Genomic DNA, 20,267 nt, shown 5'->3' on the forward strand with positions numbered 1-20,267 from the left:
GGGTCCACTTTTAGAAAATTACTCTTGAAATGTCAAGTGAAAAATCTAGAAATTTTCAGCAACAAATAATTTACAGGGAATTTCCATTGATCTTGTTATTGAAAAATCAGTCAACGTTCTTGAATATTCAATGAAATTTGATTTCTCAATTCAGGTTCATACGACAATGTAAATAATTCATACTGAAAATCATGAAAATTCAGCCAACTGTTCTACTGAATTTTCAATCTGTTGCTTAATTTTCGCGATAAGTTTAAAAATTCAAATTGTCATTGAAAATTACTTAATAAGGAATTCCACGAGCAATTTAGTATGAAATTGAATTCAAGTACAGAATATTGAAAATTCAAATGCATCTGTTACTGAAATTTCAAAAAAATTCTACGAGCGTTTTAAACCCCTTTGGAATGGGTGAAAATGATGTATCAAGAGTGGAGATAGAGCCTGAAAATCCTAGAAATCCTCAGGACTGGTGGACAGGTGCACCGTCACGGTGGAGAGGATCTCTGGTTCAACGAACGGAAAGAGGGGAGTGAGAGAGACAGAGAGAGATGAATGTACGCGCGCGGAAAGATTTATCTACGAGTCGGTCAACGCATTCGATCGTTATTCCGACTACTTCTGTATATCCACCGAGAATATACATAGGTTTGCATGCAACCGGGCGTTAATAGACGCGTAATTTGTCCGCGCCTGGAATTTCAATTTTTTTATACCTTTTTTTTTTTAATATGGGGAGGAAAATGCGGTGGGTAGGTGGTACGTGTTGGTTTTACGAGCACGTTCTGTGGTCAAGTTGGTTGTGCAGTCTTCGTTGATGGTGGAAATACGTAAATTTGGGGAGGGGAAAGTGAGAAGATAAAATTAATGGGAATGTAAAAATGTTGGTTGAGGTGTTTTCTACGGTTTATTGAGGGTTACGGAAGTCCACGGGGCAACGGGGGCTTCGGATTCTTTCGGCGAGTGCTTCATTATGAAAATTGGCGGTGTGATGGGGATGTTAAAGGCGAATGGGCAATTTTGTAGTGAGTTTAAGAAGAAATGAATCATTTCGATCCATTTTGTAGAGAAATGTTGATTTTATTTAATTTTCGGGAAAGAATTTGGGAGTTTGAGAAATTACAGCATTTCAAACGAGAAATTTAGTTGGAGTAAGGACGAGGGAGTTATTGAAGAATGGCCATTTGTCTTTTAGATAAAAAGATTGAGTTTAGAATTAATTGAGCATTTATTCAACCTTGATCGCGTTAAGAGGTCAAGGGGTCAATTGAAACAGTGAAAAAAAACTTGAATCCTATGTACAGTGTTGGACAATAATTGAAATTTCCCCAGCTGAATGTCTAAATCCAAAATTTTTGAGCAGCAGGAAAACGAGATTCTCCAAGTTAATCAATTTACCAGAATTTTTCTGATTTCTATTAATTTTCGTGGAATAATTTGCACTAAAATTTACGGTTTTCACTGATTATTCCGTGAAATTTTGAATTTTCAATTGCGAAATTCTTTGAAAATCCAGTGGAACGCTTCATAAAAATTTCCAAGAATTGTACCAGAAATTTCAATGAAAAATCGCTAATTCAAGATAAAAATACATCTAGAAAAATATTCTAAATAAGAATTCAACTTCCGGCATGAATTAAATATCCACCTTGACCTCCAACTTTGTCCTCTTGAAAAATAATTCCCTCTTCAATTTACTGTCAAAAACATTCTCTAATGACATTTATTTTTGTATTCACTGAATGCCCTCTATTCCCTCCACTCAGATGGTTGACACAGAAAACCCATAAAGCGCGTAACGACGAGTGATTTTAGCCCGAGGATAAACAAAACCGAAAAGCAGAAAAAAAAATCATCTTTGTCCCTCGTTAGATCGATAAACTTGCACAGTCGAGTAGATTCGCTCTAGGCGGAGATCGGATTTAACCGATTTGTCCCACTCTCAGGCATTGAAAACAAGGTCAGAAATGAAATCAATCGACTCAGTTAGAGGTTTTATGATGCCACCGGAGCATAACAACAACACTCAAACGCTGTCGTAAAATTTTCCCGCTCAACCAGATTGAAAAGACAAAAAAAAAACGTTCATCCTTCGGTCGGACGAAAAAAATCCACGTGGGTTTTAGTTTCTTTAACACTTTCATCCGCACCACTGACGCCACTATATTTTAAAATTCTACCGGCGCACCGGTGGAAGGACGTTCCCTTATCTCGACAGAGTGCCACGAGGTCGTGTATCCTTTTATTGCGTGTCTATCTACTGTACATGGTGTTGGGAAACCCTCGGACACGCTTCAGGAGTCGCGTTATATTTCATTTGAAAAAAGAAACAATAAAAATCCATGGCTCGCTACCAAACATAAATTCCCTTTTATTTATCGGCGGTGGGAATTCGAATAAATGTACCTCGTGAGCAAGAATTTCACTCCAAAAGTATTTTCAATGATTTTTTAAACATTTAAACATTTTTTTTACTGAATAATCTCCTTGTAATTTCGCGTGGAATTGTGCGAAGGAGGAATCCGATGAAAAATTTCGAAGATTTTTTCTGAGATTGTAGGGAAAATTGCAGTCAAGTCTAGAAGAATTTGAATTAATTTTTCTGATGGAAGTTCCTATTTTATGAGCAAAAATGTGTTTACTGTAATTGTAATTAAATTTCGAGCGAAAAAAACGGAAAATTTTCGATTTGATTGCCAATTCAATGGAATCTCTGATTTTTGAGAAGCTGGAAGACGAGAAATCATCAACTTATTTGAATTTTCAATGGATGTACAATTGAAAAATATATTCATTTGAAAATTTATTCATTTTCATGGAATAATTAAACGGAAAATTGCAATTTCCACTCAAATTTCCATAAAATTTTGAAACTTCAATGACAAAATATTAAATTATAGTGTAATGAAAATGTCCAAGAAGTGTATCCGAAATTTCAACTCCAACTTATATAAGCAAAAAAGTCTCCAATTTTTACCCGAATTTCTTCATTTTTCACAATAAAAAATGTATTATTTACTGAGATTCTGTAATAATTTTCCAACACATTTGTTTATCCATTCAATTATCCCCGGAATAATTCCACAACTACGCAGTTGTGTATTCTGTCAACAACATTCTCCTAAAAAAATTAAATTAAATTATTCCATTAAAGCAAACACCCAGTGCACTTTCCTTTGGCACTTTCTTTCCGCTCGACATATCAGGCCTCGTTAGCTTACAAAATCGTTACTTCCGTCACACACGAGGAAGGGGAAAAAAGTACAAGATGATATCCCCTCTTCAATTTCTCGATTCCACGATAAATTCAGCATTTAATAGTCCCAGTTTTGCCGGGGCATCCAGTGTTATAAAAGTTGGATCCACCGTCCTGTATCTTCTGGGTCAAACGTGCAATGCAGAACCAGTTATTTGATTGAGGCTTATTAGCGCATCGATTCCTCTCGTTGTTTTTCCCTCCGTCGTGGCTAATATTGTGGTTGTTCATCAAAACGGATATGGAGACCTTGGGAGAAAATTGATGCAGACGCGAATGGAATGGAGCGGGGGGGGGGGGAGATTGAGGGGAGCGGATGAGGTGGGCTCCTCTCCCTGTCGCGGACGTTTTAATCTACCGATGGGATCTTTCGACCCTTTTTTCTTTAACGAGCCAGTTCCTTGGCTTCTGTTTTCCGCTCCTGGATGATCGTGAACGGCACCAATCGCTCGGGGGGCATTAATGCCGCATACTGTTTTCACTTGGGAATTAATTTCGCGAGATTACTTTAAGAATTTAGTGAGGGAAATTGTCTAAAGGAGTGAATTAATGGTATCAGGGAAGAATTGTTGAATCATTTGAGTCGGGGGTGAGTGGGGGGAAATTAATCGTTTGTAATCATCAATACCTAGGGATTGGCAGAGTTGTGACATCATTGTCTAGGAGGACAATGGGGTCTAGGAGTATGTATAGAACGTTGGCGTCTAGGAGTCTCCCCTGGTTCAAAACCATCTTTAGAGGTCCTAGCACGCCATTTCTCGACCCGCTCTTTCGTTTGAGCTCAAAAAAACATTCATATCTTGTCTGAAATCTTTGCTACAAACTCGGATCTACAACTCGGGTTTTCAGTTGAAACCCAATTATATTGATAATCACAGTTATAATTTCCTAATAATTGATAATCCAGTGGACTGTAATTGATACGTTAACAAACCCCCCATCATCATTCATCACCATCACCGTTAGAAAGCGAAGTGAGAATTTTTCGGGCCATTTTTTTTTTAATCCCGGCATGAAAATCAATAAAAAATAAAAAGTAATGGAATTAAATTAGTGATTATTCTCGGGTTCTGCTAGTGGTTCGAGTGCACAAAGAATAAAAAGTGATTATCGATAATCCAGTTGATGGTAATCGATACATTGACGATCGATCTATCATCATTTATCATCATCACCATCAGAAAGTGACGGGTTTCTGTCCCAAATGATGATAGAATCGTGAAAGTCTCTCGTGTAATTGATAACATTTTTCGGGCTCTGACGATTATTCAATTGACATTAAATTGTTGAGAAGAATGACACATTTGAATCTAATAAATCTTTTTGTTTGACGTTTTCTTATTCATTTCAACAGTATTTCTGTGAATGAAAAATTTTCATTTATGAAATGAATAATTAATTCCAAAGAAATCCTCTATTGGAGTCAAAATAAATATCTCGAGAATTATTTATTTTACGTGAATTGAAATGAACGCTTCATTCATAAAATTATTCATGAAATTAAATCCATTTATTTAATCCAAATAAATCTTTCCTTCGCATGGGATTATCGATAACCCAGTTGATACGAATCAATAATTGATTCACCATCACCAGACGGACTGAAAAATTCCTGTCCTAAATAAAAATTCAACCATGAAACTTGACTTTCGATAAACAAACTCGCATTCTATCGTAAATCCCCCGCTATTTCAACGTGTCTACGAAATTTCCAACGCTATCTATAATAATTGCAGCGTGAAAAATCAATGAATCACTCAATTTACCGAAAAATTAACCACCGAATGGTCAAAAAATATCAATAAATACATAAATAAACGGAATAGTGAAAGGAGTCGCTTTATCTCACTGAATGAATCTTCAGTTTCATCCTTTTTTCCACAATAAGTTCAGTGAGAGGTCACGACAGGATGTCTCTGGTAAATATCCTAACCATTAAATCTTCATTTCACCAACTAATGGACCTGGAGTTGTCGCCTGAGAAAACTCATGCCACGATACTCATGACAAAGTCAAACTCACCCCTCTCTCCCGCCTCTTGTGTGACTCTCTGGGCTGAAGCGATCGGAATCTTCCTCTTCTCTCTCTCTCCCTTTCTCTCTCTCTCTCTCTGCTGGTTATCTTTCTGCGCATCTTGAGTTATTTTAACGAGACTTTGGATGCTACGAAATATACCACCGGGAAGGGAAGCGAACTGAAGAAACGAATGAGACGTATGGGACTCGTTGCCGGGCGCGAGGAGAGAGAAAGAGAAAGAGAGAGAGAGAGAGAGAGCGACCGGTAAATGTTGAGGAGCCAGTGGTGCGAAACATCGGTAGGTATCATAGCCCGTTATACGGTAGGCCTGATGTATCTCGATATATATCGATTGGACTCTGGTTATTGGTGATGCCAGACTTGACCTTAATCGCAAATCGCGACATTAATTTTGAAGGCAAGGTGCCTCGTTTAAACATTACACTGCGATTACTATCGATTCCAGGTGATTTTATCGAGGGATTGAGAGATTTATTTAAAATGTTTGCTGGAGGTGATGAATTTTTAGCGTCATTTTTTATTCGTGAGTCAGTGGGCTGTGTTGAAAGATTTGTTGAGTTCTTTCCTTTGTTTTGGGGGGAAGTGGTGTTTACATTCGGAGAAATTACGCATTTCGATCGTATAAAACAATTTGTTTGGAATTTTTGTGTTCATTCCAGCGATATTCTTGGTGTAAATTGATAAATTCGCGTGTTTATTCAACTTTTTCAATTTGTTTGCTTGATGTTTCCTTCCTTTGGAGGAGGTAAACATTTGTTTATATTGAAAAAATTATTTGTTTGGTGTAAATGAGAGTGTGAATGAAAATGAAATTTCAGTTGGAATTCAAGTTTTTTACGAATTATTTTTATAAACCAATTTATTTGATTTGAATAACAAAAGGGTCACGAGGCTCATGAAGAAGTGATTGAACTTGATAAAATAAAACATATTTATTGTTCATATTTTGTTGGATATGATGAATATATTTTCGTAATGGGAAAATGTCGGAGTTCTAGATGAACTATTAATTTTCATAAAATAACTGAATGATTGAACTGCAATTTACAATTTTCATCGCTTTTTTCATAAAATTTTGAATTTTCAATGACGAAATTTCTTGAAATTCCAGTAGAAAATTAACAGGCTATTTTTGTAGTGTTTTTTTATGTATCTAGAAAACATTACGGCTCGGTAACCGAGTTGATCAAGTTAATTGATTTTATTTTGACAATAAAAAAAATGAAAGCGTTCACTTTCCTCGTGATTAATTTGTTGGCGAACTGACGCTCGAGCTCTAACTATTTCCACGGAAGCGAGAAGCCCCGGAGACACAGATTTTTCGATGACCGTTGTTTGGTATAATTACGAGATTGTAAAGCCCATGGGTTGTTCCCAGCTATCCTCACACGGATGCTTGAGTTCAGCCCAACTCAGAGTGGTTTCGGGTCTCAATTACTCCCCAGGGCTATGTGGAATTGCCTCGGAAATGTTTAGGATAGAAAACTTGTTGGATGTTTCGGGAATGGGGGGACTCCGTTGATTATTCAGTCGGAGAAGCCGTTTCTTTATGTAATTTCGGATTTTTGAGGGAGGAGAACGGGGATTCAGGGGGAATTATTCCATTTTCGAAACCTGTTGTTGAACCGTTCAAATTTATACGGATGATTTTGCAAATATCTGGAAATATCTGGGTTCGATTTTTTATTAAAAAATTTGTTTAGAATTAATTCAATTACAGAATTCAGTTTTTTTATGAAAAATGTGTTTTTACATTTTTCTGTGGATTTTTAGTGTTGTATTCCTAGTTCTCCATTTAAATTTCGGCCCTCGATATAAAAATTCAACGTTCGCATGAAATTCTAATGACCCAATTTGCAGAATCGCAGAATTAATTAATTAATTAATTTTGAAACCTGTTGTGGAGATACGAATCATTTTGCAAATAGCTCCAAAAATATAAGTTATCCGAAAAAATCAATTCATAATTTTTTAGGGAATTTAATTTCGAATAGAAAATATATTTTTATATTTTTCCACGAAATTTCATCATTTTATTCTCATTTCTTTATTAAAATTTCGATAATTAAATGGAAATTCAACTCCTCAGTGAAATTCCTACGATCTGTTCTCCCCCAATTGTTTCCCTCCACCAAAAAATCACAGCTAAATAAAAATATCCTCCCTCGTACTCAAGCACTCCTCTAATTATGTAAATGCCGGCAATTATCCACCCATTGTCACAATGATTCAAGTGTTGTTATACATACACTCGAGGTTTTTGAGAATATAATCAAGCTCGCTATCTCTCTCTCTCTCTCTCTCTCTCTCTCTCTCTCACTCACTCACTCACTCACTCACTTGTTACTCCCCTCACTCGAGTGAGCGTGTACACAAAGTGCATTCCTTCGTTTTTTTACTCTTGCTTATGTTTGCCAGGAGAGATCGTCCCCGGGGTTGAGTAAACAATGGGGCTGTGCCGTTGGTTCGCGCATTTGGGTGACAGATGTGGCCTTCCAAAATGTCCTGAATGCTTACGTGATGTTGCAGGATTACTTTATACCTTCCTAAATAACCAAAAAACGGGATTGGGTGGTTTTTGGGGCACTCAACAGTGAGTTTAGACAAAGGACAGAGGAGAAAGGTTGAGTGGTGTTGCGTGTTGACCGATGACGTTTCACATCCGTCATGCTATTAATGCTATTTGTGGAGAAATGAGGGGCCGATGGATTGAAAATAAATTATTTTGAGTTTTCACTTGCAAAAGAGATCGAGTTTAACGATAAATTATATTGTTATTGTTAATTGTTTCTAATTAATAATAATAATTGTTATTATTAAAATAATAATAATATGCTTTATTCCCAACAATTTGGCTAACGCCTTTTATAGCTGGTTATTAATTAGTATTTTAGGAATAAATTGAGACGGAAATTTTTATTGAATGATAGTTTTAGGGAATTTTAAGAAATTTCGTCTTTGAAAACTCCCAATCAAATTTTTTTGGTGAAATAATCAATAGAAACTGTAAATTTCACTTCGATTATTCCATGAAATTTAATTGATGTCAAGAAAAGACAAATGGTTGAGAAATTTGCGACTTTGGGTTTCTCAAACATTTGAAATTTCAAATTTTTTTTCCAACATTTAATAACTCTGAATCTGCTGAGTAAAATTAGAAAAAATTGAATTCGCTTGAAACTCTCGTTTTCACCTGTGAAATGAAATAAAAATTGTGGATTTCGCGATTGGAAATTCACGGTTTGATGAATAATCAATGAAAGCTGGAAATTTCAGTTCAATTATTTCATGAAAATGATTAGAAATCAGGACAATTCATGTAAATATATTTTTGACTTTCAATTAATGGAAAATTGGACATAATTTGCTTCCGAATATTCATGTTTTGATTAAAACCCCAAGTGACTGTCCTGAGAATTACAAAAAAATTGCTCAACAGCGCCAAAAAAAAACGCCGTGAGAATAGCCACGGCGCAAAAAAAATCTTTATTCAAACCATTACTCTCTTTCCTCCGCTATAAAAATCAATTTCGATCAGCCCAGATTTTCGAGAGCTCTCCCCCCCCCCCCCCCCCCCCCCCNCCGTGAGAAGTCGTTTTGAGAGGCCATCAGTGTCAATTGACTTTTAATTTCCCAATCGGCCACTGGGCGGTCCCAAATCACGGATTAAAAAAAGCGACATTTCATCTTTTTCTCATTCTCAAATGAAATTCAGAGAAAGTTGTAACGAGTTTATGATAGATAGAAAACACGTTGGATTTTCTAAACGCGTTTCCATGTTTGACGTGTGTCATTTTAAAAATTAATCCGCACATATTTTTCCTCCTTGCGCTGTGCACAGTAGAGGGTCTTTGACAGTTTCTGTTACATATGTCTGTCCGTTATACGGTTGAATCATGCCCAGATCTCTGGCACCCTTCCTAATTACTGTGAAAAGCGTCTAGCGGACGGATCTTGAGCCAGTGAAGTGCAGAGGTATATATTTCACCCCTTCCTAGTCTCTCTTTCCACCTGCGTATTCCATCGTCATGCCGCTTGCGTGGATAGCAGAGGCGAATAATTGCGTCTCCTCCCAAAGGATTTTCTCGGGGTCACGAGAGATCCGCAGTTTCAATTATCCTTCATCTCTTCCCTCCACTCCCAACAGATTTTATATGCACTTTTTTTTCCCTTATGCAATTCTCTTCGTTTTTAATTCAGTTTTTTTCATAATTTATTGGACGTAATTGCGCACTGTTTTGTACCAGGAATAGGGCTTTTTTTTTTATTCGCCGAGGAATTCTCGTTTTAATGAGTGAATGAATTGGGAAGGTCAGACTGGGTGCACTGCAATTACGACGAGTGCGTAACCCGAGTCGTCTCAACTGCCTCGAGAGGGGCTACGCACTTGAATTAAGAGGACACTAGCATACATGCGGGCCCTCTCTTTCGAGTGTCGGCACGCGCTCGAGTGTATTTTTCCGCATTTCTTTTGTACACGGGGCGGGGGGGAGACAAGGTGACACGGAATTTTTCTCAGGTCCGAGGGAACAGACGGAAAATTAACTTGAGAATTAATTTTTTCAATTCTTGTGGGTGGATTTTCCCTTATTATCAGCACATTATCTCGGTTGTTTGCGGTTTAATGGAGAAACAGCAGAAGTGTTTTTGTGGTGGAAATTTGTCATTGATAAGAATAACGTCAATTGTTTAATTGAGCCCACGAAAGTGGGAACTTCATTGGTGATGAAGCCATTAATTTCGATTTATCAATTAGGGAATACGCCTTAATCTAGAAGAATTCTAAAAATCCTAGAAATTTTATTTTATTTTCCACTGAATATGGAGAACATCTCGTCATAAAAAATCAGATATTTCACTTTTTTTCAGATGAATATATTCTCAACTTTGAAACTCATTGGAAATTTAGTTCATGTTCAGCTAAAAATTCAAATGAGTTGTAAAATTTTTCATGAAACTGTTGACATTGAATGCAAAAATTCCTTGCAATTCCATCGGAAAATTTCAATCAAAAACTTCCAACAACAGGATATCATCGCAATAGAAATCGCTCCACCCTGCAAAAATTACCGACCACTAAAAATAGAAAACCCCGACGAAACAAAAAAAAAATTGTGATATGACGCATCGAAGAATAATACACCAGCCAATAGTTTGCTGACTCTCATCTCGGGTTCACTATCGTAGGCGTTCTGCGCTGGGCTCGATGACCGTCGAACTCACTTCCGGTCTGTGTTGCTGCACGTAGTGAGATTCAAACTCCCGATCAATTCCCCCGCTATCATGTCTCAGTATCGATCGATGATCCTCGCTGTATCGTACACCGAGACGCTTCTGTTGAGATTTAAAACGTGTTTCAATTCTGCCCCGGGGGTATTCCCCTCCGCCCCTGATGAATCGTATATTCCCATTGCACGCGGCCACTCGAATCGCCGGCTTTCTCACGACGAAAATGTGTATTGGAATCCAAATGATGTAGCATCAATGTGAAAGTGAAATAAAGGGTGCGTAAAGAACAGAATCTGCACCAATTGCGCGGAGAGAAATATTCAATAAAAATTACGTATCTTTTCCCTTTTTCGTAATTTCCGAGTGAAATGTGTTTGTAGAAAATTTTACAGAACTGTCACGGTATTTTTCCGGAGCGTTCCGTAATTTTTATCTGAATCTCCTGTGAAAAATTACCATACTGTCACTTAAATTTTCTAAGTCGATTCCGTAATCAGTGAGTGAATTCTGAGTTCCGTAATTTTTATTGAACATTTCTCTCCGTGTGCCGGTGAAAAACTCAAGGATATGTAGTCACACGCTTTGGTCAATCTCCAAGTAATGCCTTCAGGTGGGTGAAGGATTTATTACACCCTTTTCGCCAACATTCACGTTTTTTTAATTTTTCTGGTAAATTGTTGATCGTAAAAAATATACATTTCTTGCGTTTTATCATTACTCAATGACTCACGAAATTTCATGATCGTGCAATCATTTTCCTGCGTTTTTTCTAAAACTTTTTGGAAATGCACAAAACTTTAAAAAAAAATGCAGGGAAATGATTGCACTACCGTGAAACTTCGTGATTCGGTTAATAATGGGAAAACGCAAAAACCGTATATTATTTCGCGTCAATCCGATCAATAATTTGCCAGAAAAATGAATAAAAAATGTGATTTTTGTTCGAAAGGTGTAGTACATCCTTAAGGGGGGGATGTACTACTGTAATTAACTGTATACGAATCAAATTCCAAAAAACTAATTCTTAATCGTTATTTCACATATTTTTCCAAAACAATTTGAAAAAAAAAACCTCTGTAGCTCAAAAATTGAAGGCCCTGGACTATTTTCAATATTTTAACCGTCTGCGGGGCAAACGAACAATAAACAATCAATTTTTTTGCACTAATTATTCGTTTTTGAACATATATAATCAATATTCAATGCATGAGAAATTTCACTCCAGTATCCCACGACTTTTAAAACTCATAGTAGTCTCCTTAAATGAACGTCAGATGCTAGGCTGCGGGATTTTCTTGAGGTTTTTCATCTCTTTGTGCTGAGAAGCATTTTTAAAATGTTTTTTTTTTTCACCACTCGTTCAAGGTGTGTATGCTCGCCTCAGGTGTATCCCCCCCTCGATGATCACGTACTCCATTGCAATAATAATAGTAATGATAGAATAATAACGATAATAACTGCGGCAACGGTTACACCAGTGTAGATGCGTTGCGTAAGGTATTTCAATGGTTTTTTATGGGGTAGTCAATTTTAGGTTATGTGACAGGTATTGTGGTTTTTCATTGGTGGGTAATGAAGATGAGTGTGAGGAAAATATTATACTCTCTATTTTAATCATGAAAACATCACGAGAGATCAAAAAATATTTGTTGCGAAAGCCATTTCAAAATTATGATGTCAAAACGTAAAGAGAAAAATAATTATTGCGATAATGCATTTGGAATTAATGAAATTTTTCAATTTAATCGTAATTCTCCAAGTTGATTGTCATTTACAAATGTCGTATCAACCACTCGATCGCCAATAAAACCCGAAAAAGCCATCAAGCACATGATTTTCGTGATTCATACAGCAATAAAATTTCAATTTAAAAATTTCCCCTGACATTAAAATTCAACTTTTCCTTTTTCGCTTGGCATATCCAATGACAACCTGGCCCACTGACACACTCCCGAAAAGAAACTAAAAATCGACACGCACATGTCTTGGTATTTATGCAAGCCCGGCAAATACACCACTTTCTACACAAACGTACAATTTTCCATCTTATTTTAATACTCCTGCCTCAACATTAATTCATGCAGGTGAAAAAGAAAGAAAAAAAAAATACCATTGAAATAATGAAAAATTCAATGAAACTCCGAGTCTGAATCATAAATCAACTCGACTGAATGAAAATAGTATACGATTGTAACATTGTCGCTGGAGTTTTGCACTCTCGGAGACAGCGGAGGCGGCCCCAGCGACACAAAGGTGAGTCACGAAAGACCATCGGGGTTAGAATCGACCTTCCGGCGCGCGCGTTGCACCCACACCTTATGCACACAGATATAACAAAAAGCCACACGTGGTTGAATAAGTAACATATGTGGTTATAAGGTTTGTCGAAGGGGGATGGGGAGGAGGGGAAAAGGTGGCCTACGGCGAGGTTTGAACGAGCTCGTTGCTCTGCCTAATCGACGATCGTTATCCACAGCCCCAGCAATAGATACCTTTTTCCATGGTGAACTGTATACTGTACCGTACCGAATGCCGACAGGCGAAGAGACGTTACCTATTTTCTGTAACGATAAAGTAATTAACCCTCCTCTCTACTTAAATTATATTAATGCTGCATATATGAGCCTGTGGGAACACCCTGCAGATGCCCTGAATATTTTCATGTACCGCGGAGTGTTCGTTAATATGTAAATTTATCTTGAATAGTGAGTTCATTAGTATTTGTTGGAGGTCTGGGCATTACTACCGTTTATAAAAGCAACGAAAGTTATTTGAGGGTAATATATGCGCCTTGAGATTGGTGGAATTTATTCTATCTCACAATCAAGTGGTTATCATTACGAGTATCTTGAGATCTGTTTGTTGGGAAAAAGGCTATCCTGTGAGTTTTTACATCGTAAATTTCCTACGGATTTCCAATGCCAAAGGGGGCATGAAATTGTAACAGCTTCAGGACTTTGGAAATGTTCTTCAAACTAATCATTTTTTTAAATGTCTCGAGTTAAAGTGAGACTCACGATCTTCATTGATAGGATTCGTTCTTGAAGCTGTTTTAACAAGTTTACCTTTCTTTGGCAAAGGTAAATGATGATTATTCAATACCAATAGTTCGTGGTAATTGATTTTTTGGTAATTTATCTGTGCAATTGGCACAGGTGCAGACACTAAACTAGTAAGGATTCTCCTTAACTTAATAGGAATTTATTCTATGTCTAATCAGTTGGTTATCATCACGAATATCTAGATCTGTTTGTGGGGTAAAGGTTATCCTGTGACTTGAGATCGTAAATTTCTTCCGGCTTTTCAGGCACACAGGGCTTATGAAATTGTAACGGTTTCAGTGCTTTGGAAGTATTCTCTAAACTAACTAATTTTTGCTAAACTACACTCACTTTGGTAGAATTTCCTCGAGTTGAAATATGATACTCATGATTTTGATTGATAGGTTTCGTTGTTGAAGCTGTTTTAACTAGTTTCCCTTTCTTTGGCAAAGGTAAATGATGATTATTCAATACCAATAGTTCGTGGTGATCGATTTTTTGGTAATTTATCTATGCAATAGGCACATGTGTCGGCATTAAACTAGAAAGGATTCTCCTTAATTTGATAGGAATTTATTCTATGTCTAATCAGTTGGTTATCATCAGGAATATCTAGAAATCTGTTGGTTGGGAAAAAGGCTCTCCTGTAACTTTTTAAACCGTAAATTTGCTCAGATTTTTCAATCACGAACTAATCTTTGCTAAACTACACTCACTTTGGTAGAAATTCCTACAATAGGAGAGTTTCCCTTCCTTTGACAAAGGTAAATAATGATTGTTCCACGCCAATAGTTGGCGGTAATTGATGTTTCAGAAATTTATCTACGCAATAGACAGCCATGTAGTCACTAACTTATTCTATCTTACAATCAGTTGCTTATCATTCCAAGTATCTAGAGGTCTGTTTGTCGAGAAAAAGGCTCTCCTGTGACTTTTTAAATTGTAAATTTCCACAAACTTTCCAATGACACAGGTCAGCAGACTCTCCCCTCATTGGTTATGGGGATTTTATTTTCGAAAGGCCCTGAAAACTCGTTTATGCAAATTGAAATGAAGAGAAAAAAAAAACAAAGGGTAATAAAAGGCGTTGACGCGTTAAGGGAATGCCATTTGAACCATCACGAGGTTGAGACTGATACATGGTGACAGGGTTTATAATGTGTAACGAGAGGAATTGGCAACACTGTGTGGTAAAATCTCGAATGCATCGTTGCTTTGTGTCCGAGTGGATATACATACATGCACAGCATCGTCGCTTGAATCTTGGTAGCCCTCCTCCTCCATGTAGGGCTGCTGATGTGTGTGATACAGGAGGACTTGAGCTGAGTCAGAGAAGTGTATTGCGTAACACCACGGGATTTGCAAAATCGGCCAATGTCGAATATCAGAGATACGACGAAATGCTCTTTTCCATCGTAAAGAGATCATCCTCTTGTGAGGATGAAACAAAGAGCCATTTGTTTGCGGAAATAAACGGGAGATTGATACTTTCTGTCATGATATTTCTCTCGGTTACAACGTTAGAAAGTTATTTCTGAGAAGCATCGGAGAGTTTAAAGGTGGAATAAAAAATGGATAAATTGACGGTGGAAAATATCGAACGGTTTCTTCGATCTGTGGAGAATGTACCAATTACACGGGGCTTACCACAAAGAGATATTTTTTTTTTCTCTTCCAACTCTCAATATCCACTTTATGATATTTCGTTCCACGTTGAGGGGGGAAAAACGTAATCGGTTGGAGTGCTTTGTTTTTCGTCCACTTGATTGTAGGAAAGTTCGGACTGAATGCACTGGTAGAAAATTGCTATTGAATTTTGAAATGGAAAAATGTGGAAGTGTTCAGTGACTCATTCATACGGAATTGAAATAACAAAAAAATTCAAAAGTGCTGGGATGAATAATCTCAGACTTCGTAGAATTGAATCCTTGCAGATGAAGAAAGATTAATCATCTTCAAAGTTCAAAATAAATTAGAAAGTTCATGAACAATTATGTACTGACCTCAATTCATACTAACGACTACGAAAATTAACGTGCGCTCATAAACTAAATTTCAGTATACATAATTCACATTTTTATTTTTAAATTCCTCGTCCTTTATTATCAAATTAACGAACAGAATTTCTCTCACCAGTGGGAAAATTAATTTTCACCTCTAACACCCCATTTTTTTTTCTCTCTCTCACTCCGTACTGAACTACCACAAAAACATGAGTTTAAATAACTCCTGAGAATGCAATAACTCAACTGAGAGAGAGAGAGAAAAATACATGAAACTCTAGTTTTACGTGGTTATCATATATTAAATGAACGTAACTGTGTAATAGAGTAGCTCTCCGAGTGCGTAACTCACCGAAGTTATATTACCTATGGTCATTCAACCCAAGTCGGTTACGGATAGTAACAGAAGCGGTGCGAAATTCCGCATGCCAACCCGACCCAAAGTGGATTTTGAAAGAGGTGCATAAAAGCGTCTTATACCCGGGTAAAATTGAAGGAATGCTGGGGGAGGGGAAGGGAGGGGGGGGGGTTATATACATGGAAAGGCTATAGGGTTTCGGGACAGAAATAATCCCGGCAACACGGTTTTGCATGCTACTAGGCATCTCCTCCTCTCATTTCTGGTGGAACGGAGAGGGCCATTCTGCCAAGTGCAAGAAGTCTTCTGGGGATTTGAAAACAGAGGAAAAAAAGGATGAAAGAAAGGGGGGTGATGGGGAATTGGGAATTGCAACGAGAGACGCAAATGGCGTTCCATTTCCGCACGTGAGTCTCGCAGCGAGAGTTCCGCAATCGGATGGAAGTCTCAGCGAGTGCTGAATTACTCCATTTATCACTGAAAACCAGTCTTTCATCGTCATTTCCGTGGATTATTGATTCTGGAAGCGATGAGAAAGAATTCAGAGTGCTGATGTCTCGAGGCGAATGAATACATTTCCGGATTGTTTCGCAAGCGATGGGCATTCGCGGCACGTTTGCTCTTCCGATGCAAGAAGCAATCGGTGGAAATGGGAAGTGGGAAATGGAAAGCAAGCGAATGAGTCTAAATGACTTCATGCTTGGAGAGGAGAAAAGCTTCTGAGGGACGCGGCGTCTCGATATTCATCAATCGAACTGTACTGTTAGAAATTTTTTGAAATTTCATGATAGTAATTCTCGTGAGAGTGACATTGAAGCGGATTTAGGGGAAAAATTCTTATGTAATTTCAAGTTTTAGGTAGAATTCACGGAAATTTATGAATTTTCAGAGGCCGTGGGATTGAAATTTCACAATTTTTAATGATACATGAATATTCAGAAATAACAGGTCATGAATTTTTAATGTTTCTCTGAATTTTCCTGATTTTTATGAATTTTCACAGAATAATTTAACTGAAGAATCGAGTGTTTTGTTGATTTTCAGATCATTCGAACGGAAAATCAATGGAATATTTGATTTTTCAACGGCAATTTTCCTGATTTGATACAGAAAATTCAAACAAATTTTTTTAACAGTCTGCCAATGATTGCTTTAATGCATTTCTTTCCGATAAGTTTTCTTGAATTAAGAAATGTTGTTGTTTTTTTAAAGCTCATTTGCCAGGATTTGCTTCATTAGGGTACTGAATCCGGGCCAAACGTCCAATTATCCATGGAAAACATTCACCATTCAGTGGGTCACAATTGCGAAATCCTTCCCTTCGTGGCGGTTACAAAAGCCGGGCCCGTATCACCGGAATCTCTCATGCTGATTTTTTTTTTTTTAATTCCACCAGTGGTTCCAATGCAGACTTAGGACCATTGGACAGGACGCGTGTACCAGGGTGAAAGTGGCTAACGTGAAAGTACAGTGTTTATCACTCCATTGAGGAGCATTATCGAATGATTGTTTTTACAATTGTCAGTAATTTGTAATCTTCAGTGCTTCGGGAATAATGGTATGGTGTTTGGTTAGATTTCAGTCGCTGGATAATTCAGATAGTCCAGTGGGAATAATTGAATTGTTGGGTGATGTTTGACTGATGAAATGTCTGGTGAAAAAGATCTATATTTAATTCAGTGCTCAATAAAATACACTCGACTGAAACGTCCTGTTTAAAGTTTAGTGTTTTCACGGAATAACACGTGTATGTTTAAGTACGTCAAGAGTGGACGTTTGTTGTGCCTTGGCACACACGTACACTCCTTTGTGGAGGGATAGTGGATGATGGGGTTATGGTGGTGGAGGTGAGACGTCGTTTGGTTTTTCACTGGGCTCGAGTCATTAAACGACTTAAACAATTTATTCTTGACGCTGGGGCTGGGATTTTCATGTGTGGAGGAAGGAATACCTAGGCTGCTTCATGATTCTGGCACGTTCTACACGTGAGACTTGGTTATCTGGTTTAGAGAGCACGTATAGATTGGAGATTGACGACTAGTCGTGTTTTACATTTTTCAATCCATTTGTCTTTGTATTTGTGACGTCACCATTGGGAATTTAATTTGAACTTGATAGCATTGATGGGGAAGACTCTCGGTAATTTTAGCTTAAACCTGCCACAATTCAGTAGCGAAGTGGTAAAACGGTTTAAGTCGACTTATCTCCCAGTTGAGTGTTTGCGGAATATTTCCGAATCTAAGGGAGATAGCGAAATTTTCGTGATTACATTTGTTGTAGCGCTAAATCGGCTCTACAAAAAAGGTTATAATAAAAATTTTGCTATCTTTCTTAGATTTCGAGATATTCGTTGAAAACTGGTCAATAGTCAAAATTGACTTGTACCGTTTTACCACTTCGCTACTGAATTGTACTTAATTCAATAGATGAAGAAGTAAATAAAGTAATTTGATCTGGAAATCTGGATTCTTGAATTGAGAATATTTGAGTTTTTTACTTAATTTAATTTCTCTTTTGAAATAAGTAGCACTTGCGGATCATTTCAATGGATTTTTCTTAAAAAATTGAGAAAACAGTTTTGTACTCTGAGAACATGCACGAAACCACGTGTTATCCAAAGTGATCATTTTTCGTGTTTTTGTGTCAAATTTCTAATGAAAAAAATCATTCCTCTGTTTCAGATTGAGAAGCTATGTCTGAGGATCGCACAGCACCCCAAGGGGTCATCACCCAAGCTTCGGTGAGTACAATATTTCATTCTTCATCTAAAAAGATTCAAGCGAATACGGGATCTTAGTCTCCTGAGAATAGGAGAGAAGTCACCCTCGGGGTATTAATCACTATTTTCCCTTCGTCTATTCTTCCTGCGCTCGCACCCCAATGACACTCGTACCCCGACTGCGTTACACGTATCGCATTTATGATGCATCCACCCTACATGGAAACTTACAATAAATACGGAGCGCTAGAATTTACGGGATCATGAGGGGGGGAGAGCTTCGTTGGAACATAAGACGGGGATAAATTGTTGGAGGGATATAATCCTCGTTATTAGGTTTTTTTTTCGAAATACTCTTAGGGTGAATTAAATATTGATTTTGATGTTATTCGGTCGCTTTGAGGAATTGATTGATGCTCCTCACCAAGTTTTTCTCGAGTATTTTCATTTCACTCAAACAGTCGAGTCATTCTTGAAAATTGTGTGGAAGTCTCGTTCTCTCGATATTTCTTTACGCATGAAGAAAAGTGCAGCGTCAGTCAGTAACCAGTGAAAATACCGGGAGCATTACAATCTTATGTAGATAGAGCATAAAGTAGCGCCGATTATGTTTGTTTTACCACCTACTTACCCACTTAAATTGAACCGCTCGGGAAAACGATCAGAAATAGGGCAAAAAGTGACTAATGAGCTTTTTCCGATAACGTCTGTCGTAATGAGTGTGTGTGAACAGTGAATAAATGTTTGACGCGATTTATAGTGTCTTTAGAATTTAGAATTACTGAAAAGTAAAACTGATATTTTTTACTGCACTTCCTGCGAATTTTTAGCGTTTACTGTTGACAATTCTGGGAAATTTCTATCATATTATTTTATGGAAATTTATGATGGAATGGAATTATGGAATTTTATGGAAATATCAATGAAAACATGGAATTTCAGTCCAATTATTCCATGAAAATTAATGAAAATTTAGAAAAATATATTTTTGAATTCAGAATTAATTGAAAATTCAACATAATTTGGTACTGAATATTCATGTTTTGATTGAAAATTCAGATAAGTTGGGAAACTCTCGTCGTCCTGCTGCTCAAGAATTTGGAATTTGATTGAATTTCCAATCAAATCTGAAATGTCATGAGTTTTCCCCTAAAAATCGAATTCGCTGTCACTGTATTCTTGAATTGAAGTGAAATTTTGCCGAACGTGTTCGATAAAAATTCATTCTCCGTTAGAGAAAAATACACTGGGATTATTTTTGATGGAATGCAGAGTAAATTTTACGCTTTCAGTGCAAATAACCCTCAAGTTCACACGGAGAGAAATATTCAATAAAAATTACGTATCTTTTTCGTAATTGCGGAGCGAAAGGTGATTGTAGGAAATTTTACGGAACTGTCACGGAATTTTTCCACAGCGTTCCGTAATTTTTACCTGAATCTCCTGTGAAAAATCACGATATCGTCACTTACATTTTCTGAGTCGATTCCGTAATCGGTGAGCGAAGTGTGAGTTCCGTAATTTTTACTGAACATTTATCTCCGTGCAGTAAATTTTCCCTAGGTAGGATAGGATGAAAAAGTACTGAAAATCGAGTTCACTCCACGATTTGACTTGTTCGGTA

General features: G+C 37.2%; 1 protein-coding gene across 7 annotated transcripts in view; it reads left to right on the forward strand.

The window, feature by feature from the left end:
• Positions 1–20,267, forward strand: part of LOC107042685 (rho GTPase-activating protein 21) — a 120,586-nt gene that overhangs the window by 8,479 nt on the left and 91,840 nt on the right. For all 7 annotated transcript variants that reach the window (XM_015263835.1, XM_015263843.1, XM_015263851.1 and 4 more), the window contains exon 2: positions 18,606–18,664. In XM_015263835.1, the coding sequence (XP_015119321.1) occupies positions 18,617–18,664 (48 nt within the window). In that variant the 5' untranslated portion in view covers positions 18,606–18,616. The remainder of the gene's footprint in view (positions 1–18,605; positions 18,665–20,267) is intronic.

This window comes from Diachasma alloeum, unplaced genomic scaffold (assembly GCF_001412515.2).
Source record: "Diachasma alloeum isolate Michigan unplaced genomic scaffold, Dall2.0 Dall_scaffold_00179, whole genome shotgun sequence".
Taxonomy (NCBI): domain Eukaryota; kingdom Metazoa; phylum Arthropoda; class Insecta; order Hymenoptera; family Braconidae; genus Diachasma; species Diachasma alloeum.